The following is a 22,694-nucleotide window of genomic DNA, read 5'->3' on the forward strand; positions in this document are numbered from 1 at the left end:
CCAGCCGGCAGGTGCCTCCACGGGTATGCCTAAGCCTCTCATGGAAAAAACAGAAACCTGTTGGGGGAGGGCCCAGCGAAGCGGGGGGTAGTTCTGGTTAAAAAAGGGGAGGCTGAGCCACCCCAGGGAGCAGAGGCGCAGGCAGGCCACCAGCAGAGGACACGAGCTCAGAGGGAGGATACAGGGTCAGCCTGAGCTGCCTCTTCCGGCCAGGTCGGCTGCTCTCTGGGGCAATGCCCATAGGGGTTCACCTAACATTTCCTGAGCACCTACTATGTGCCATAATGTTTGCACCTGACCTGAGAGCAGGTCATACCTCTCTTTAACCCACACAACAGCCTGCAAGGTAGACATTATCTTCACCTGATAAAGATCCAACAGGCTCAATGGGGACCAAGGAAGCATTCCAGCATCTCGAGTCTGGCGTTCACTTGAGTGCAAACTACAGAGGCTTTTCATTGCTTACAAAAACAGGGGGTCTTGGCCATAAAAACACCAGCACATGCTCTTACAAACATCTGCAAGGCACAGAAGAGAGAGGTCGCCCACGACAGCCCCTGGGGGCACTCACAGTCACTGTGTGTGCATTCTCTGGGGTGACTCGTTTAGCCGTCGTACTGTCAGTATGATTCTGCAGCCTGACTTTGGATGTGACAAACACAGGCATCACTTTGTGTCTTTCCTAAAGGCCATATTTTATGATGACATGAAGATCCCATCAGGTAGATATAGCAGAGCTCACTTAACCATTCGCCCAAGTTTAGACGCTTGGATTGTTTCTATATTCTTTACAATATTCAATATTTCAATGTAGAAATACTCTATATGTCAGTATTCTAAATAATGCTGCAAAGAACAAGTTTGTGCCAGGTTTTGTTAGTTCCCAGGATAGATTCCCCAACAAGATTTCTAGGTCAAGGTTTAAGCCCCTTTTGGGCTCTTTGAGGACCTTTGCAGGCCTGGTGACTAATTCCAGCCCCACCACCAAGCTGCTCTGTGGTCCAAGGCAAATCCCCTCTCTGGCCCTCAGGTCCTGCATAGAGAAGGAAATGGGCAGACGAACCCAACACCAGGGGCAGCACTAGTGAAGGATAACCAACCGGTCACAGGACTTGAACTCCTGGAAGCTACACAGACAAAAGCAGCTGAAAGGTGGACCTCAGCACCTGATGGACTTTGCGCCCACACCTTGCCCTGCACATTTGGTCTCTCCCCAGTTCGTTTTCACGCTGATTTAGCATAACAGCCTCTGCAGGAAAGTCCGTGATTTGCTCCAAATGGAAAGGATTAGCAATGGATCTCTCAAAGCGGAGGGAGGTCAACAGGTGACAGACCGGAAAGGCTGAGCACTGCCTTCCCTTCTCCCGGCCTTCTAAGGGAAGGGTATGTGACTGCAGGTGATCCCACCAGCTCCTGCACGGATCATTGGCCCAGGGTGATCTCCTGACCTAATATGAGCCAAGCAGATTCTTTTCCCCAGAAATCCGGAGTTGGACCTGAGACATTGTAGGGACCTGTGCTCTGAGGCTGTGGAAAGTAGGAAAGAGGAGTCAGCACCAAGGCCAACAGAAGGCGTGTAGAACTGAGATGTGGCCCACACGCCCAGGACACAAGTTCCCAGGCAGGAGTGGACCAGTGAGGTAGATACTTAAAAAGAACTTGAAACACCCCTCACACTCACTCTTAGTCCCAGCTATACCTCACTTCCTGTCCTGGGGGGCCAGTGGGTCTGCTGGTCATGCCTTTACGATAATATCCAACCCCACTGTTACTGTCACGAGCCTTCAGGGACAGTTCTGAACCAAGAAGTCCTGACTGCTCCTCAGCCAGACCAACCAGGAGAGTTAACAGAGATGCTTTGGAATGCCTGATGAAATAAAATAAGGGTGGAAGGGGTGGGGCGAAGATGAATAGTTAAAGAAGTGGCGAACTTCCAGTCAAGATGGCGGCATAGGCAGACATAGCTCACCTCTTTGCAAAACCACATCAAAATTATAACTAAAATATAGAACAACCATCACTCAGGACTGTCAGAAATTGAGTTGAATGAAAGTCTGACAACTACAGAGTTAAGGAAACCACATCCATCCAGACTGGTAGGAGGGGCCCAAACGTGGAACGGGCTGGTCCCACACCTACGTGTGGTGGATAAGAATTTGGGAGGGGTATCTCTGGAGCAAGGAGGCCCAGCCCCACACCAGGCCCCCCAGCCCAGGGTACCAGTTCCAAGAAGATAAGTCCCCACAACTTCTGGCTATAAAAACAAGTGGGGATTGAGTCAGTGGAAGAAACTTCTGGAGCCCCAAACAGTTCTTCTTAAAGAACCCACACACAGACTTACTCAGACTCAGTCCCTCTGAGCTCTAGCACTGGGGTAGCAGCTTGAAAGGCACCAGTGGCATAAAAAGAGAAACTGAAGTGTCTGGCATCCAGGTGAGCAGAGGCCATTGTCCCTTTTCTAAACCCTCCCCCACAGAGCTGGCAGACTGGTGCCATATCTGAGAATCCATCAACCTGGCTGACACTGTTCTGCCCCACCCAACTTACAGGCCCACCCAAGTGGTTTTTCCATACGAATGGCTGGTCTTAGCTCTTGCTTCACAACTTCCTAAATCCTCTCAAACAAGCAATGGCTGGCCTCAGTGAGCCCCAGGCTGGCACCAGCAGCATCCAGCCTAGATTCACAGCTTGGCTTTGCCTGGGAATCTCCAAATACAGTACAAGTAGTGGCCATCTCAGATTTCTTTATAGCTCAGGCAGGGTGGCCCTGGGCAAAACACAGGTGGGGGCTGCAACACCCGGGAAATCTCAGAGCCAACGCACCCAGTGGACAGCTACTGACCATGTCGGAGCACCACCACCCTGCTCCCACATAGTGATCCTCCATGGAGGCCAGAGGTTGGTGGTCAGTGGTCACAGCCAGTCCTTGCCACTCACTGGCCTGGGTAAATCCCTCCGGTTGATCTGCCAAAGCAACCAAGACTCAACTACAAGAGGAGGGTGTACTCAGCCCACACGAAGGGTACATCTTGAGGAACCAGCATGGGGAACAGAGGAGGCTGTGCCACTGGACCCTACAGGTCACCTACTACATTAGGCCATGCTATCAGAACACGGAGCCAAAGCAGCTCTACCTAATACATAGAAACAAACACAGGGAGGCTACCAAAATGAGGAGACAAAGAGAAAGGGCCCAAATGAAAGAACAGATCAAAACTCCAGAAAAAGAACTAAACAAAGGGAGATAAGCAATCTATCAGATGCAGAGTGCAAAACGCTGGTTATGAGGATGCTCAAGGAACTCAGCGGGGACCTCGACAGCATGAAGAAGAGAGGCTGGGGGGATGCGCTGTACGTGAGCCTTCAGCTGTCACGGGAAGGAAGGGACGGCAGCCACTGTGTGCGCCCTGCACCGCGTCACAGGCAGCTCTGGCCCAAGGGTGGCAAAGACCAACAGAAAGGCTCCTCGCTGAGGGTCACCGTGGAGAGGGCCCCAGGCCAGGAGGAGGAAGAAGCGGGAAGTGACCAGAGAGACCATTTGAACACACTAACAATTAGAGTTCCATCTTAAAGACAAAAACATGAAGGCAGGATCAGATGACAAACTCTGGAGCTGCCTGGAGACCACTGGGCTGATCAAAAGGTCGGGAGTTCATGACAGAGGTGGAGAGAACTGGCCCCTCAGCATGCAGGTGGCTCCGGGGAGCCATCTCCCACCGAGCCCCTACCCCCCCCACCCCAGTCTGTCCGGCTTCACTTGCTGCTTCTCCCTCCACTAGGTGCTGTCCTACAAGCTTCACAGAAGAACCAGCAGCCCTGCATCTCACCCCGGGCTTGCCGTGGTTTTTCAGGGTGTTTTTTTTTTATTTTTGTCATATTTTCTAAATATTCTATATTTAACTTTTTAAAAGGTTTTATTTATTTATTTTCAGAGAGAGGGGAAGGCAAGGAGAAAGCAGGGGACAGAAACACCAATCAGCTGCCTCTCGCACCCCCAGTCAGGGACCTGGCCTGCAACCCAGGCATGTGTCCTGACTGGGAATCAAACCGTCAACTTTTGGTTCATAGGCTGGCACTCCATCCACTGAGCCACATCAGCTGTTTCTCGGGTTTTTAATGACAAAACTAAGTGGCTCAAAAATCTCCTGAATCAAAATTCAAAAATTTAATGAACCTTTCAAAAATCTAACAGGTGTTTATGATTGTTCTAAGTAATACAGAAAGAAAAGGAAAAGCTAGGGAAGAACATAAATTATCAGAAAATAGATTCAGGGCTCAAAGTTAAGAAGATGTTTCTAAAATGCAGACCTTTTTAATAATGGAATTGATTGCTCCAGGAGGTGGGGAACTTCCTATCACTGGAGGTAACAAACAAAGACCAAAGTGCCCTTTGCTGCAGAGCTGCAGAAGAGATTTCTTAGAAAACCTCTAACGTCCTGTCCAACCCAAGATCCCACAGAATGAAATGTGTGGTAGAACCATTACAGACACATCTGGCAAATCACAAAGCAGCAGAATTAGCCGTGACCCTTAAAACTTGAAAGAAGCACATTTACAACAAATAAGAGTATCACATTGCACACAGTTAATAAGCTTACAGACCTTATTACTCTGAGCTGAAAGTAGAAATAAGCCCCAAAAGAGCTTAGCCAAATGTATTAAATTTGACCTAGGGCAGATTACCAAAGGCAGTGAGAGCGGGGCAGGAATGGTCCTCCCTGCATTGTGGGGCCCACCCCCAAGACCCAGCAACACGTGGAACTGGACGAGCTTCAGATTCTGCCAGGTGCTTGCCGCGGAGCAACGCCCTACACTGCACCTTCCTGCAGAAAAGGCCTGACCTGTGTAACCCCGAGCAGTTCCTCCCCAGGGAGGAACACGGGGGTCACGGGAAAGTTCGTGCCCCACTGACCACACACAGCCCCTCCCGCTGTCGAGGGCGAGGGCGAGGGGTGAGGACACACAGAAAGCTCTCCGGCCACAGAGCAGCACTCACAGCCTCGACAGCGCCTGGGTGTTCTGGAACAGCAGTTCTGGGAGTGCGTGCAGCTGGTTCCGGTTCAGTCGCCTATAAGAGAGAAGACAGGAGGAGTTGGAAATTGCCTCGGAAATCCAGGAAATCCAAAGGACTTTTCAGAAAGCACTGGATTCAGAGTCAGAGAGCTCAGGGTTCAGATCTTAACAGGGTCCCTGTGTCACCCCAAGGAAATCAAGTCCTTTGGGCCTCAGTTCCTCATCTGTAAAGTGGGGATTCCGCCATCCAACACTTGGGGAGAATAAGAGCAAAAAAATTATGGAAGTCCCTTCCCAAGGACGTTCCATGGACTGGGCAGTCAGTAAATACACATCTTCCCTTCTGTCATTTCCTCCCATGCCCCTCGGCATCTTCACTGACGCCTGCAAGACGCTCATGACGGACTGGCACTGGCTCCGATCTGCCGCGGTCCACGAGTGGGTATCTGACCACACGGGAAATGTGAGCTGTATCCTCGTGGAGTAGGACCGGCCGTGTGGTTTTGGTTCTCTATTGCTGGGCTCTGTCATCCACACTTGCCTCTGTGGCAGCTTAACTTTTGCTGTTTGCTTCAGGTCTTTTTTCAAAACAAAAATACCTTTATTGATTTTTTTAAAAATTATTTATGACCCTGGCTGGCGTAGCTCAGTGCATTGAGCGCGGGCTGTGAACCAAAGTGTTGCAGGTTCGATTCCCAATCAGGGTACATGCCTGGGTTGCAGGCCATGACCCCCAGCAACCGCACACTGATGTTTCTCTCTCTTTCTCTATCTCCCTCCCTTCACTCTCTAAAAATAAATAAATAAAATCTTTTAAAAAATTATTTATGGAAATGCAAGCTTAATGTCTTTTTTTTAAAGCCTCAAGTAATAGAAGAAAAACTATTCAGCCACCTGCATTTTTCTGACTCAAAAATCTGTGGCTGTCTTCCCATGCCAAGCAATAGGGAACAACCCCCTTTATCTCCAGTGACCAAATAGCATGTTCATCGGGTTCAACTCCTCTGCTGGCGGACAGACAGCTTTTCATCATCACAGACATGGGCAGGGGTGGATTTCAGGGGCAGAATCTCCTCTGGGTGCGGCCCATTGAGGAGACTGGGTGCAGGAAGGACCAGGACTCGGCCTGGGAACACAGCAAAGCTCACCCAGACGTCTCTGGCCGCCTTAGGCAACTAGCACTCTTTTCTTTTCCTAATTTTTTTTTATTGCAGTTGACCTACAATGTTATATTAGTTTCAGGTGTACAACACAGTGAGTAGACATTTATGTAGCTTACACAGGCGATCACTCCAATAAGTCTAGTCACTACAGACGTACACCGTCATCACTATATTATCGCGATATTCCCCGAGCTGAACTTCGCACCCCCGTGACCATCAGGCAACTGATCCTCTGACACTGCAGGGCAGGAGTCCAGCCCATCGGGGCGTGTGACACCTATAAACTACAAAACCTCAGTGCTCACACAGAGCTCCATGGACCACCTGCAGGGCATCGCCTAGGAGCTGGTAAGAGCCTCAGGACCCTAGGCTCTACCCCAGACCTGCTGAATCAGCAAGGTCCCCAGGTGACCTGTTTTCTGGTCCAGGTTGGCGACACAATGGTGTAAAATGTGGCCCTGCCCTCCAGCTATGGCACGGCCTGGGTTTCACACAGCCTCCCCTTCAACAGTCGTAGATGGTGATCACCCAGCTGGGCAAGAGCTTTCTTTTGCCGGGAGAGAGAAAGAAATGTGTGGCCGGCAGTAACTGTCTGTGGTTACTCTACCTCCTAGGAGGTGGGTCACCTTTCATCTGCTATGTGAGAAAGGTACCACTCCCCAGCACGGGACAGACCATTAGTCCATTGCGAGGAGTGTTATCTGAAGGACCAGCTCCTAGGGAAACACTGCTGCCATGGGGGGGTGGGGGGGAACACCCAAAGAATCGTTACAGCAACAGGAGGAAACTTCAGATGGCTTCAAGTTCCTTAACTTCATCCAATAAATTAATCCTGTGTTTGCACTGCCTGGTAATCACTGGGTTTTGTTTTGTTTTCCCCAAGATGGTTTCATTTTTCTGGCTCCAGTTTCTGAAAAACACTTAAAAGGAAAAGGGACCCAACAGCCAGTTAAAGTGGGAAACCAAAGGACCCCGAAGGAGGGACCCCGCACGCAGACGGGCCTGCAGGTTGCTGCAGAACATGACGGCCCAGAGGCCACCGGTCCCGAGGAGCCCTCACTGTGTGCCCGGCACCAGAGCAGATGCTCTGCGTCTTCCCGATGCAGGGAAGGCAGAATAAGAAGGTGGGTTCCTTCCTCGTGAGTGTGACAAGGCCTCACATCCACGCATACACCGTCCCCTCTCCTCCTCACAACCACCCCTCAGGGCAGCCCTCACCACCACCATCTCGCCACAGCGCGTGGCTTTACTAGAGGCTCGGGATGTGTGGCACTGTCTCTGGGATGGCTGGGGGAACTGGGACTTCCCCAAGTGAGTGACTCCCCAAGTCACCTCTGGGAAGTCGTGGTGGAGTTCTGCAGCCTGCCTTTCCCCGCTCCCCATCCTGGCTGGCTCCGCATTACACATCGACCCCCCTCAGCCCTCGGGGGACCAAGCGCTCCACTCCCCAGTCATCTGACGGACAGAGGACTGACGCCAATGGCAGCCCACCCTCACCGCCCCGACCGCGCTCACTGCTGCCCCGCACACGGGTTTGCGACTGCTTACAGGAGCCAGCCAAGTCTGTCCCCAAGCCTGTTTAGCCAGAGGTACTTACAATTATCATTACGTAAGTTAATTAGTTGTTACATAAACAAACAAAATGCCAGTGTGAAAGAGAGAGTCATCTCCCTGAAGACTAGGCTGAATGCTCTGGAAAGAGTCGATAAAAGGAGAGCTGCTAATGAAAGGGCTGTTGGATTATGTAAAAGACGGGAGCGGGGCGAGGATCATAAAGGAAATTCAGAATCCTCCACTCAGATGTCTTCCAAAGGCCCTTCAAAAATCTCACTCCACCTTAACGAAACCAAAACCAGAAATAGTGAAAAAGGGATACACGTGTGTGCAGTTTCGGTGAGGAAAACAATACGGAACTCCAATCAGCAACTCACAATAAAAAGAAAGTTCTTGGGGGGGAAAGGTGGCGGGGGAGAAGGTCAATAAGTGTTCACTTGTATGTTTTAACTTCAAGTGAAGTGTGTAGAGTATGTGTGGTGTTGGTGACTCCCCACTTCACCCCACGCTGATGGTTAACCGATTTACCCCTGGTCTCCCACAAGTCAGAGGGGCTGCCAGGCATCCGCAGGGAGCGTGGACACCCCCAGGGACGGAGCAGTCGCAAAGGAAGGAACTGGAAGAGGACAGAGAGACAAAGTCTACAGTGATGCGTCCTGACTCCAAAAGGAGGGCCCCGCTCAGCCTTGGTGGCAGGAGCAGGCGTGATGTGGGCCAGTGGGGTGTCTGAACCCCACCCCCCGCCTTCTCTCCCACTCCAGGGCAGCGCAGTCCCGGAGATGGAGCTGGAGCTGGAGCCGGAACTGGGCTGGGTCCAAATGAGCCCCTCAGAGCCAGGTCTCGAGTTCTGTCCTGAGCCTCTCAGAGAAAACACACAGGATTAAACACGTGTTTTGCTGGGGGCTCCTTATCACTCCGTTTTAGGCCAGATGAGGAAGGTCAAAGAAAGATCACCTTGACGTTTCTCCAGGCCGCAGGAAGGCAACGAGATGACCACGGCCTTCCCCTTCTATTTAATACTTTATTTTCTTTGATGTAAAAGAGAAAAGCGAGGTATTAGGACACAGCCATTAAGAGCTCAGGCTTTGGAGGCAAGATGGTCCGGGTTCTAATCCCCTCTCCTGCCCATAATCACTTAATCATCACTTCATAAGGCAAGTGCCTTAGCTTCTGGGCACCCCTGTCCCACCTGTAAGACAACACTGACCCGAGGCTGCTTCAAGGACTAAATGAGACACAGGGGGAGGGGTGGGAAAGAGCTAATCTTGGTGCCCGGCACAGAGTGAGGCGACCAGTAGCAGCTAGAATCATAAACTCATTTCAGGAAAATCCATAAAGAAGTACAAGCACACAGAACAGAATCAGTCACCTGTTATCCCGCCATTCAGTGCAATGGGAGTTAATATTCCCAATTATTTCCCTCCTCCTGCATTCTGTCCACGCGCAAGGTGACTTTATTTACACAATCATCACCTCCTGCCTCGTCCACTTCACGTGATATCGTGTGTGTATTCCCATGGCCTTCGCTGTTCTTCCAAAGTGTGACTGCACAGCTTAGATCTCCACCAGCATGACTGTCCCCAGTTTTTATTGTACTTAAATAGTCTGCGATGAATAGCCCAATAGATACATTTTTTCGTCACGTCTCTCATTATTTCTGGGTCAAAAGGCATGAACCTTGCAGTTCTTGACACCGACATCCCAACATTGTGCAGAAAAACGAGATGGGTGACCACCCTGAACGTGCGTGCCCATCCCCCACCTTACCCATACCAGGGGCCTTTTTTTTTCTGTCATTGCCCATCTGGAAAGCAAAAAAGGTCCCCTCCACGCACCACTGCTTCCTCAAGGCCACGTGAATCAGTGAACGGTGGTTACACCTGGGGTGTGAGATTATAGGAAGAAATCTCAGCTCCTCTGGACTGTGTGGATTTTTTGCCGTAATGCATTTTCAAGGGGAACAGTAAAAACAGCTGCCTGTAGAGGTGGGGTGAGGACAGTCTCCGGCTTTCTCTCTGCCATGATCTCATGATGAGGCTGCGACCACGTCCACGGCAGCCACTGCCCCTGGCGCTGGTCAGCAGGCGGGAGGCAGGCAGGGTGTGCAGGCCCGTCCCTTGAGCCACGCCCCTGGCCCCTGCCCTTGCTGCCAGGCTCAGCCTGCTCCTGGCCCCACAGGGCCAGTCCCCACCGCCCTCCTGAGCCTGCACCCACTGTACTTACAGCCGCTCCAGCTCCTTCATGTCGTCGAAAGCCCCCCGTTCGACCACTCCAATCTGGTTCTCCATCAGCTGCCTGGGGAAGCACAGAGACGAAGACAGCTGCAGGATGCCGGACCAGGACTCCTGGAAACAGCTGGCACGAGGGAGCGGATGGGGAGCCATGCCCCAGACGCGTGCAGACCCGAGGTCTGGCCCGAGCCCACAAAATCTCCTCACAACCTTGCAGATTCCCGACTGGGGCTCCTCAGCCCACCCTGCCCTGGCAGCAAGATGCGCTTCCAGTTCCAGCCCCATGCCAATCCCTCTGAAGCCACCTGCATGGCAGAAGGCCATAGGACACCAGAGCACCAGGTCATTGCTTCAAGACACACTCGGGGAAGCCCGGACCCAGGAAGCAGGCAGCAGGGGCTGGTGCTGGGCTGCTGGCACACGGGTCCCCCTTTGGCCCAGAGGGCGAGTTTCCAAGGGGCAGGGCAGACAGAATGGCCCGGTAGCAGGGGGGAGGGGAGCCTGTGCCAACTGGGCAAAGCCCACACATGCAGCACACTCTGCAGTTGGCAGACGACATGCCCTCCACCTACACCCCCACTCTGCCTGGCCCCAGCTGCTGCCAGCTGAACCACCTGGCTCCGTGGGGCTCTGTGCCTCCTCATCGCCAGTGCATCCTGAAACCCAGAGTGTCCAGCTGGCGGGCAGTGGTTTCCCCACAGATCGCCTGTTGCATGGTGATATTTCAGACTGTCAAGCATGTTCTTCTCCCTGCACTTTCCCTTCTCCACTCTCAAGCAGGTGGCTGCGTGTTCCCGCGCAGACCTCAGACGAGGTTTCAGGCAGGACAGGGGGCAGGAGCTGCCACCACGCACTTCTTTTTCTCCACCTGGTTTCCAAAGGCCTACACTACTGAGGAGCGCCCACTGTAGACCTGGGTCGGGGGGGTGGGGGGGTTGGGGGAGGGCTCCCTCGGGCCCAGGGGAGAGTCCTGGAGCCTGGGGAGAGGTCGGAGATCAGCGGGTTCTGGAGCAGCAGGGACCTCTGCCCTGCGACCAACAGACTGACAGGTATGACCCCAGAGAGGATGGGCCACAAGGTCCCCCGCTTCCCCAAAGACCTGGAGATGCAAAGCCATTAGTTCTGAGAGAACTGAGGCCCCAAGACCCTTGTGCTACCCTGGGGAGAGGGGGTGAGGGACCCCACGGCTGTCTGGCCTTGAACGCAGCAGAACGTGTGTATGGCCGGCTGCGTCTGCCTCGAGATCAGCAGAGGAGAGACGAAGGGGTCAACACCCACTTGCCCCTCAGCCCCGCCCAGCATGACATCAGATGTGCAGGGGAGGGCTCCTGTCCCTGTAGGGCCACGCCCACTACCTCCAGTATCTGCCACTGTCAGGCAACCCAGGGAAGTCACCTCTGTCCTCAGCTGCTCCCACTCACCTACCCTCTCAGGCTGGGGACAGCCCCCTGCTGGGGAGTCTTCTGGGGCACAGGTTCACAGGAACGGCAGAGGCTGCTGTAGACTGGACGGTGCCCCCCAGATATGAGTGTGCTGAAGCGCTAACCCCGGATGTGACTGTATCTGGGGACAGGGCCTTTAGGGAAGGAAGTACTTAAGGCTCAGTGAGGTCATACGGACGGGCCCTGATCTGACGGGACTGGTGTCCTCATACGAAGAGACACCAGAGACCTCTCTCTGTGCACACCCAGAGAGAAGACCGTGTGTGGACACAGCAAGAAGGTGGCTGGGAGGAGGGGTCTCTCCACAAACCCTCCACAATGGCACCTTGACCTTAGATTTCTGGCCTCCGGCACTGAGAGAAAATAAATTTCCGTAGTACTTTGTTACAGCAGACTGGGCAAACTAAGACACATCTAAAGATTCACTTGGTCTTCAGTCACCCCAGGAGACAACCAGTGGACAGGACAGCCCCACGCACCCAGCCCAGGTCCTGCCCGGTGGCACCACCGGTGGTGACGCTGCCACCCCCAATTCTTCAGCCACACTGGAGGCAGGGGCTGCTCTGGGTCAGGGCTCACCACCACTTCCATCCCACCGCCTACCCAGGGTGTCCCAAGACTGACTCCACAGCCTGCCTACAACCCTACAACCCTACAACCCTACAACCCTAAAGCCCACAGCCAGGGCTCTGCCTGGGACCCACAGGCCATTGTTAAGATGCGGCCAGAAGGGAGGTTATGAGCAGGAACAGCATCTCATACTCACAGCACTCGCAGCTGCTTGAGCCCTGCAAAGTCATTCTTATGGATCCGAGTGATGTTGTTGCCGTTGAGCTCCCTGGTGGAAGAAAGGAGAGAAGGACATGGTGAGAGGTACAGGGTGGGCCCCAGACCAGCGGCGAGGCTCCAGGCTCCCTCTCTGCCGGGCTCAAGCCTGTCATCTTGACCAACTTGCAGACACTGTTGCTGTCATCCGGAGGCACTGCTTCCACGAGCTGTCCGTGTTCTGAACAGGAGAGCGACCATGGGCCCTGTGGTTCAGGGGAACTGAGGAAGTGGGGCTCCAGCTGAGACCTAACGGACATGGGAGGTCTGCACAGCAGGAGGGCTGGAGGGGCCAGTCCAGGGAAGAACACCCAGCAAATCTGTGGGCTGGGGGAGGGGACAGGCTAAGAGTGGGAAGCCAGGGGGAGCAGGGTCAGGGAAAGGTGGGTCCAGATCACAGAGGTCTGAGAGAGCAAGCAGAGGAGAGGCAGGGAGCCAGGGAGGTCTCTGGGCAGGAGCCCGCCGTGAGGTCAGTCCCATAGCAAGGGAAGGAGGGGGGCAGTGTGGGAGGACTGACGGACAGGGCTAAAGAGGGGAGGGAGTCCTCTGTCTGGCCCCAGGGCCAGGCCTGCAGTGGCAATGGCTCCTATCCTCACACCACCCCAGCCTCTGGCCCTTCCTCCCTTCCAAGACCCACGTGTTTCTCCTCAGCCCTCCCCAGTCCTGCCCTGGGCACCTTAGACCCCACTTACAGGCTGTCTGGTCCCACCTCCCCAGCCAGCCTCCTAGGATACTCACTCAGCCCCTGCCGGGACAGTCCGCTTTGCAGGGAGCTGGCACACCTCAGAAAGACAAGCCCCTCCAGCAGCCAGGCACTGCACCCCCACCCCCTGCCAAGTTCTTCCATGGAGCCACACACAGCAAAATGAATCTCACCCGGGGCCTCGCCCCAAACCTAGCTGTCACCTACACATCTAACCTGTCTGCACAGCTCCAAGTTCACAGCCAAGACGCTTCCTCCCTTCTCACCCCTGTCATTGTCGCCACGTGCCTGGCAGCAACCTAACTGTAGCCACACCATGTTCACCTGCAGCCCAGCCCCACACTTGCCCACTTTGGACAACCCGAGCCCAAACCACTCTGAAGAACTGCAAGCTTTCTTTCCTAAAAGTGTTTCGGAAGTATGTTTGGACTAGATGATGTTCCAGGATTGCATCCGCTGAGAACAACATCGGTCGTGAGTTTCCACGCACTCCAGAAACACAGGCTGGGAGGCAGTCGCTGTGCCCATCTTCTAGACGAGGGAAGAGAGGCCCGGAGAAATGAGGTGCCTTCCCCAAGCCAGCAGCTGGTAAATGGCAGAGCAGAGATGGGGGCCCAGGCCTCTCCCCCCGGGCCGGGCTGCCTCCCCAAGCTGACAAGCCAATGATTCATTCAGCTCGTGGCTCTCTCTGCCCTTCCTCCTGCACCTGGCTCTTGATCCTCGGGAGCAGCTGGAAAAACTCATTCTCTGCTCCAGTCTCCTTTCTAGCAGGATCTCCCAGAGGGGTCTGAGGCCTCTCCGAGGTAACGAGGCCACTGGTGAGAGCCCCAGACTGAATTGCTACCCGTCCTAAATGCTGAAAGGTGCCTCTCCCCGCGGGACAGCTCCTTCCAATGTAAAAGCCTCTTTTCATGAACCCCACGTTCTTCCCTAGAACAGCCGCCCCTGTGCTTCACTTGTGCTGCACCCAACCTGCTCCTTCTGCAATGAGACTGGAACTTTCAACCCCAAACCCCAGACCACAAGGAATTGTTGGTTGATTTAACTTGTCAACGGTAAAGATAGGTCAGCACTGACTCTAAGAGCAAAATGCTTGACTTAAATGGAACCGATGGAGCAATGCCTTGCTGACTTTCAGTGCGTCCATGCAACTGCATACTATGCAGCCACTTAAAATGCTACAGACCACTCGTGTGGACGAGGCAAGCCGTCCCTGGCACAGTGCGTGGAAAAAGATTCTAAGACACTTGTATCCTCTGAGCCCGCCTATGTAAAAATGCACACACACATCCACACAGGTGCGCACAGGGCGAGCTCACAGCGGGCTATGTGCCACGTGTTAACGCCTGTAGCTGGTGCACAGCCGGACTTGAGGTGACTTTCTTTCTTTCTCATACTTTTCTGGGACAGGCTGGCAGAAGAGGACGATGTGCACACAGCAAAGCAGATACAGTCTCTCGGGAGGCCCTGCTGGTGGCTTCTCGGCAAGAAGGCCCTCGGAGGCCCAAGCCGCCCCAGCCCCCAGCCTGCCCGTCAGCCTTGCTCTCTAACCCCGGGGCTGAGTGCCTCCTCTCAGGAGGGCCTGAGGGCGGCTGCTTGAAGAGGCATTATCACACTTACGGAGGCATTATCAGCACTTAGGCTAAGAAAATGACCTCCACCGGGTAGCCGACCCTCTCCCCCTCTGCAGGGAGGCCCACCAGGATCGGGTTTCCAACCTGGGCCAGCCACTTCCCCTCACCCCTCAGCAGAGGCTGCTGGAATGAGGCAAGGAGGTCATTTTTCTCCAACACCTGATTCCTCCAACAGGTGTTGCTTGTGTGTTGCCATGGCGATCCCCCTCCGTGAGAAGCCGTCTAGGAAAAATGGAAGAAGCTGCTGTGACCTTAGGACCTCCGCAGCCAGAGCAGCCAAGTCAGGGGTCCTCTGGGGCAATTCCCAGCCTCGTTCCTCAGGAAGAACCCCAGACCCTGCGCTTCTTGCCACCAGAGCCCACCTTCCACTTCTTATTGGGCGCCTACTGTGTGCAGGCTCTGAGCCTAACGCCAAGCACGCTCCCTCTCATTGCACCTTCACGGTAACTTACAAGGTGAGTCATGGTCTCTCCATCTTGCTGGTGAGGAAACTAAGGCACAGACTGATGAAATAATTTTCCCAGTGCCACACAGCTAAGAAGTGGTGGGCCAGAGTCAAAACCAGGCCGGTGTGATTCCACTGCGTCGTGGTACCTCAGGTTGATGGGCTCTGTCGACCCCGCCCCTCTCCCCGGGTGCTCACACGTTGGGGGGAGCTGAGAAAGCAGGTGGATGCTTCAGATCGGAAACACCGGGGCCCTGATATAAGACTGTGTGCTCTGCCTAGGCAGCGAGATCGGGGGAGCTTCCCAGCCAGCCGAGCAAAGTGCGTTCTTGCGGCTAAGAGCTTGCACCTCGGAACTAAGTTGCCCAGCCTCAAATTCTTGCTCCACCATTACTGACCGTGTGACCTTAGGCACAGAGCTTAACTTCTCTGTGTCTCAGTTTCTCAATTCATAAACCGAGGGCAATGGTATTACCTACCTGTTTGACACAAGCTGGAGTTTAAATGACTTAATACTTTTAAAGCAACCAAGAGCAGGGCTCTCTATCAGTACAACCTACTGCAATCACTTGTACTACTTGTACTGTTGGTGGTGGTGGCGGCGGTGGTGGGGGTGGTATTTTCCTCAAGGAGGAAACACCAGGAGGCACGGTGCCCCAGGAGGCACGGTGCCCCAGGCTCAGCTGGGGCTGGGGCTGGCCTGCCAGGGCCATGCTGAGTGAGAAGGCTACTCAGGCCTACAGGCCCCCGGATGCCAAGGCCCAGGGAAGACGCCCTACGATGGTGCCCTCTCTTCCAAGAGTGATGGGTCTGCACCCACTCTTGTCCCCCAGGAAGAAATGCACGAGGGTGGCAAATGGCCCTGATTTCCATCAGTTCCTATGTGGTCCAAACCCGAAAGGGAAACCTTGGTAGTAAAAGATTTCGGAGAAAACCCTCTAAAGCAAAGTGACTGAGGAAAAAGCAAAAACACACAGGATTTCTTGGATCCTCTCAGGAAACAAGATTCATCACCAGCATCTGGGTGTTTGTGATAAACCAAAAGAAACCCTCGAATTTCCTGGAACTGCAGGAATAAACACCTCGGGACCCCCACAGGGTGTTCTGGGGAGGCACACACGCCTCCTCACGAGCATGCCTTGCCCTGGAGCTCCAGCAGTTCCGGTGCTGTTTCGCTGACGGACCAGAACACTCGCACAGCAGCCCAGGCCGGCTGCAGCAGTGGGGAGGCTCGGCCGCCCTCCAAACCCCTTCCTGCCGAGTCTCCAGAAAATAAACATGCACACTCTGTCCGTGACTGAGCCAGGCCTCTGGGCTGGGGGCCGGTACGCTGCAGCACTCTGTCCTTTGAAACCAGCCTGGCCGACTCCAGGGTGCTGAGTGTGTGCAGAGTCAGACCAGACAACTGAGGAAAGGAATTTCCCTATGTGGCCAGGCCCGCTGTCCAGGCCAGACACCCCGACCTGCAGGCCAGCGGCTGCGTGCCTGCGCCCGCCATTGCACCCAGAGCCCCGCAGGCCCGACCCAGGCTCCCCACACTCCCTCTGGCTCCCCTCCAATCTGTTCTCCAAGCCACAGCTGGAGTGATCTTTTAAAGATGCAAATCTGACCAAGTCACTCCCCACTTAAGCCCTTCAATGAATCCCCACTGCTCTTGGAATCAAGACAAAAATCTTAATGCGGACGACAAGGCCAAATGGCCTGCTCTGCACGGCACCGCATTCTGGTTCGGTCCCTCCCCGAGCAGCCTTTGAACTCGCCATTCCCTCTGCCTGGAATGCTCCCTGCTTCCTCTTTGTCTAACTCAGTCCAACTTTTCCCTCCAATTGGTCAGACGTGCTGTCCCAGTCCCAGGCCCGCAGAGCATCACTACCCTCCCCTCTGCAGCGCAAACCTGGAGCATTTTTATATGGATTTGGGGGCTTCCTTGAGTGGTGTCTCAGCCCCTGAATAAGATTATAAGCTCTTTGAGGACACAGACAATCGTTTTTTTCTCATTATGTATCCCTAGGGCCTAACACAATACATGGCACCTGCTAGATGGTTCTTGAATAAATTTGCATTAAAACTGGCATATTCCAGCCCTGCCTGGAGTGGCTCAGTGGACTGAGCCCCAGCCTACAAACCAAAGGGTCGCCGGTTCAATTCCCAGTCAGGGCACATGCCTGGGTTGCAGGCCAGGTCCCTGATAGGGGGCACTCAAGAAGCAATCACACAATAGTTCTCTCTCTCACTTTTTCCCTCTTTTCCCCTCTCCCTAAAAATAAATAAAATCTTTACAATAAAAACTGGCATATTCCAAATAGCAAGGCATTGAGTATATTTTCCCTGTTTCTCTGCTCCCCCATTCCAAAAACACTAATTAAGAAAGGCTCTCCCCAAACAGACATCAGCCAAGAAAAGCTACACACAGAGGACACTGCTGTGTTGCTAACAACCTCCCAGGGCCCACAGGTTAAAAAAACTGATTTTTTTTTCTGAGTGCCCTCCATAGGAAAACGCTCTCCTCCTCTACTTCCTTCAACACAGCAGCAGCTCTGCCTCAGAGCCTTGACCCCTGCTGCTCCCTCAGCCCAGAACAGCCTGGAACAGCCCAGAACAGCCTGGAACAGCCCAGAATGGCCCTCTCCCCCTCACCTGCCCAGCAACACATACATCTGACTCACTGCTAACATCCTTCAGGCCTCAACCGACACGTCCCCTCCTCTAGACCAGCCTCCCCTCGCCCCGCGGTGGCCACTCAGCACCTTCCCCAGAGCTGGGATTGCGACTTGAAGATGCGTTCAATAGAAAGTCCTCTGTTAAAGGCCCGTCTCCCTGCCTGGCTGCGAGGGGCAGAGGCTACCTCTGTTTTGCTCACTACTGTATGCCCAGCCCCTGGGAGGCTCCCTGACACACAGTAGGTGTTCACTAAACGTGGTGAAAATAGGCTGAGTGAGCAATTCTGCCCACTGAGTTCAGCCCCTATGGGCACGTTGCCTGAGGCTGACACGTGCTCCAGACAGCCAGCCGAGCCTGCCCACCGGCCTCAGGCCGCAGCGGGTCACGGCCCAGAGGCCCCTCCGACTCCCCAGCAGAGCCCGCAGGCCCCGCCCCAACCCCAGTGCCGGGAGGGTGGTCCTAAACCTTGGACAGCCGAGAGGCCCCAGGGCTGAGTAATGAGGGGACAACGCCAGGGAAGAGGTGCCACCCGTCCAGCTCTGCCCCGGCTCCTGGGGACCGTCTAGTGTCCTTGGCCTGAATACGAGTGACACCTGCACTGTCACCACCAGGCCAGCTCACTGAAGCCTCAGAACAGACGCAGGTGAAGGAGGCCAGACTTGAACCCTGGCACATCTGACTTCAGGGCTGAGCTCCCTCTGTATTTGTTTTCTCCTGTAGTATTTAATTATGGAAACACACACACAAAATTTGCCCTTCCCCTTGTTGCACAGCAGATCTCCAGAACTTTTTCATCTGGAAAACCCAGAACTCCGTGCCCATTAAACACTCGCACTCCTCTTCCTCTGGCCCCTGGCAACCGCCTCTGCCTCCTGTCTCCACGAGTCAGGCGACTCCAGGGGCTGCCCGTCAGTGAGGTCACGCAGGCTCTGTCCTCCCGAGACTGGCTCACTTCCCTCCGCATGTCCTCAGGGTTCATCCACATTGCAGGTCGGACAGCATCTCCTCCTTTTCGAAGCTGGCGTCCCGGCATGTGCCACACTGCACTTCACCTGCCCACTCACCCACCCGCGGGCACGCGGGCTGCCCCTGCCCGCCCTTCGGCCGTTGCGAGTTGTGCTGCTGTGGACGTGGGCGTGCGGACACCTTGGGGACCCCGCATTCAGTTCCTCTGGGCGCAGGCCCCAAAGTGGGCTTTATTGGCTCCTGTGGTCATTCTACGTTTAATTCCTGAGGAATCGTCACCCCGTTCTCCACGGTGGCTACATCACTTCACATTCCCGCCAACAGTGCTTAAAGGTTCCAGTTTCTCCACATCCTCACCACCACTTGTTACTTCTGGTTTTCTCAACAGCGCTCGGCCATCCCAACGGGTGCGAGGGCTCAGATCCCAGCTCCTGACCCTGGCTCTGTGACGTATTCTGCTCTAAGGCCCGAACTGCACCTCAGTCTCCTCACCACCGAGGCCTGGTCTTACTTCTGCCGACCCCCTCCCCAGGTCTGGGGCTCACCCCAAAACCACAACCCTGCAGCCAGGGCCCCACTGTTAGCCACCCAACCTCCAAGTACTCCACGCACTACCCACCCCATGCCCCCAAGAGGCCACATGCCATCGAACTCCCTGACACTGACCTCTGGCTAAAGCACCACCTCCCTGCACCCCCCAACTCTGCTCACCACCCCCTGCCCCCCAGCGGGACACACCCTCTTTATCCGGCCTGCACCTCAGGTCCACCTTGTAAAGATGCACAGGCAGGACTCAATTGTTGCCAAACTACCTTTCAGCCCCAGTGTTAAGCCCTGACAGGAGTTTTGTAGGGGCTAAATGGATGTCTGATGAAGGAAGGAATGAACTAATGAATGAATGAATGAATGAAGCCAGGCTTTGTTAAGATGTGTGGAGATATAGCAAATTCAAAAACAAAACACAAACACCTCTCAAGCCTCAAGACCCAGGTGTGCTGGGCACACCACTTACCAGCCACCTGTGACCCAGGCGGATAGCTCCAGCTCCCTGACCTTCTCCACGTCTGCAAAGAAGGATAGGTGGTGCCCTCCTCACAGGACAGGTGTGAGGAGCAAAAGGGCAGCCTTGGTAAAGCCTCTCACCCTGAGCCTGGCACAAGGGAGGGGCTCTAAATGGTGACCACCAGCACCACTTCCTCTTCACCTCTCCACCTCAGTTCTTCTCTGACCTGTCACGGGTCCCACCTCACCCCCCCCCACACCCCAGCCCAGCCCCAGCCCCAAGGGCCCTGGCTCCTCCTTTCACAACCCGCCCCGCCCTCTGCCCCCAGCAGACTCCAGTGCACCTGCCCCGACGCTGCAAACAACTCCCCCTTGGAGCGCCTGCTCTTCTCCTCTCCTCCCACAACCTCTCGCCACCTACTCACTCCCCGACCATCTGCCTCCCACCCTCCGCTTCTCCCAGGAAGCCGTTCTGCCCGGCTTTGCAGTGACCCCTTCACAGTTCCAGAGCTTTGCTTGGCCCTCATCTTCAGACAGACTGGCTGCTCTGCGCACTGCTGGCCTTCCCCCGCATCTCCAAACGCCTGCTTGGTTTGGCAGTAACTACTCTTTATCCAGGTTGGGAGCCACACATGTTCAGCCAGTGCTCTCCGTGGGAAACATGGGACGGGGTGCCTCTTGCCTCTCACCTCCCCAAGGCTCCCCCTGTCCTCTCCATAGGGGGGGAGGCCAAAGACAGGCCTCATGAGTCTTCAAAGGACAGACCTTCCTCCCCTGGCAACCCCAGCACCAAGAGCACCTCCTGCATCCAAATCACCTGAATCGCAGTTGCCAGAGACTGGTAAATCAGCAGCTCTGGGGTGGGCCAGGAGTCTGCATTTTATACCAGCTCCCAGGAGATGCCTGTTCCAATTGAAGTCCCTCTTCCACAGCCCTCGTGGGTCCCACCACCTCCCCAAGAGGCCCTCCCTGCTTCCTCTCCAGCCTGAACACTCTGCAGAGCAACCCTCCCCAGTTCCTCCCTCTGGAGTCATGTTTCTCACGTAGGTATTTATTGTCAATTTAAGCAAAAGAGACAGAAGCCAACCACCTGCATGGCTTCTCCAGGATCAGCTGCCCTCCCCAACTTTGTAAGATCACTTCCCAGGTTCAAGCCTTGGGGTCCCCCTCACCCCGGCCTTCCCATTTGCTCTCTCTGCCTCAGCCTCCACAGTAGCCTCCTAATTCCACGGGGGCCACAGTAGCTTCCTAGTGCTGCTATAGCAAATGACTGCACGCTTAGTGATCCGAAATCCAACCTCAGTCTCACTGGGTTGAAGTCACAGTGTCGGCAGAGCTGCGTCCCTTTCGGAAGGCTCTAGGACACTATCTGTTTCCTGTTCTGCTCAGCTTCTAGAGGTCACTGCATTCCCTGGTGCGGGGCCTCGTTCTCTCATCCCTCCCAGCTCGTGCCTCCGTCGTCACATCCTGCACTACTGACTTGCTGACACGGGCCCTCCTGCCTCCCTCCCACAGGGGCCCTTGTGACTACACTGGGCCCTCCTGCATAATCCAGGACCCCATCTCAAGGTCCTTAACCCAATAATATCTGCACAGTCCCTTTGACTCTGGAGAGTCACATACCCACAGGTTCCAGGGACTAGGACAGGAACATCTTTGGGGACCATTATTCAGCCCACCATAAGGACCGTATTTTCTAAAGCAAAGATCAGAACTGTGATTTCATGGTTCTTACCAAAAGTTTATTTTAAAAAACCTCACCCAACACACTTTTTTTTTAGCACCTACTGTGCACCAGGTGAGGGGACACAAAGATACATGAGACATGGTGCCTGCCCTCAGGAAACTCAAAACCCAAGGGACCATCAAACAAACCACCTTCTTTAAAAGGAATAAAATTCTCTTCCCTACAGAAGAATCCCCACTAACGAATGCAGACAGAATAAGGGAAATAGGAAAATAAAAAGTGGATAATAATGGTTGCAGGCAAGATCCATTAATGAATGCTAAAATTAGTAGGTAAGAATGTGAAGACAAAAAAAGGATCTTACATAATCTCAGAGTATATCCCCCAAATATTTGTTAATGACAAGTGAAAAGATAGTGACATTACAGTGGAGAGACCTGGCAGGCTCCATCTCCACCACGAGATCAGACCGACGTCACCAGCAGCCGGACACACTGATGCCGCCTGCCCCTGGACGGGCGCTCCAAGAAGGACGCATCATCACCTCTGAGGCATTCTGGCCAAAATGCGTAACCTCGATCCCATCATGAAAACACGCCAGACAGACCCAGACTAAGGAACCTTCTGCAAAACAACCGACCGCTACTTTTCAAAAGGGCTGAGGTCACAAAGAGCAAGAAAAAAACTAAAGAACAGTCACAGGTTGAAGGGGACTAACGGAAAATTACTATTAAGGCCAATGTGGCATCCAGGATAGGATGCAGGAATATCAAAAAGACTTCCGTGGAAAAACTGGTGGAATCTGAATCAAGTCTTAGTTTAGTTAAGTGTTGTACCACCGTTCATTTCTTAGTTTTGAGGCCCATGCCATGGTTAGCAGAAATGTCAGCATTACAGAAAGCTGGGTGACACATGTGGGACTTTTCCTGTACTATTTTTGCAAATGTTCTGTGAGTCTAAAATTATTTAAAAATTGCCCTGGCTGGTGTGGCTCAGTGGATTGAGTGCTGGCCTGCAAGCCAAAAGGTCACTGGTTCAATTCCCTGTCAGGGCACGGGCCTGGGTTGAGAGCCAGGGCCCCAGTAAGGGGCGCATGATTCCTCCCACACTGATGTTTCTCTCCCTCTCTTTCTCCCTCCATTCCCCTCTCTTTAAAAGTAAATAAATAAAATCATTTAAATAAAAATAAAAGGTTTTTTAAATTTTTAAAAAAGAATAAAATACAACAATGACAGTGAAAGCACTATCATAGAAAAGCTAGAAACCACAGTCGTCATACCCAACTGGTCCCCTCACTGCCAGCGGGGCCCGCCCTCCACGTATTGTCCACACCGAAGCCAGGGCCACAGACTGTCTTAAGACGGCTTT

General features: G+C 54.0%; 1 protein-coding gene across 1 annotated transcript in view; it reads right to left on the reverse strand.

The window, feature by feature from the left end:
• SLIT1 (slit guidance ligand 1) overlaps positions 1 to 22,694 on the reverse strand; it is a 149,871-nt gene that overhangs the window by 119,479 nt on the left and 7,698 nt on the right. The window contains exons 2-4 of the mRNA XM_045853799.1: positions 12,170 to 12,241; positions 9,954 to 10,025; positions 4,997 to 5,068 (exon numbers count right to left, since the gene is read on the reverse strand). Of these exons, the coding sequence (XP_045709755.1) occupies positions 4,997 to 5,068; positions 9,954 to 10,025; positions 12,170 to 12,241 (216 nt within the window). The remainder of the gene's footprint in view (positions 1 to 4,996; positions 5,069 to 9,953; positions 10,026 to 12,169; positions 12,242 to 22,694) is intronic.

This window comes from Phyllostomus hastatus, unplaced genomic scaffold, assembly GCF_019186645.2.
Source record: "Phyllostomus hastatus isolate PE091 unplaced genomic scaffold, TTU_PhHast_1.1 phas_scaffold_1066, whole genome shotgun sequence".
Classification (NCBI taxonomy): Eukaryota; Metazoa; Chordata; class Mammalia; order Chiroptera; family Phyllostomidae; genus Phyllostomus; species Phyllostomus hastatus.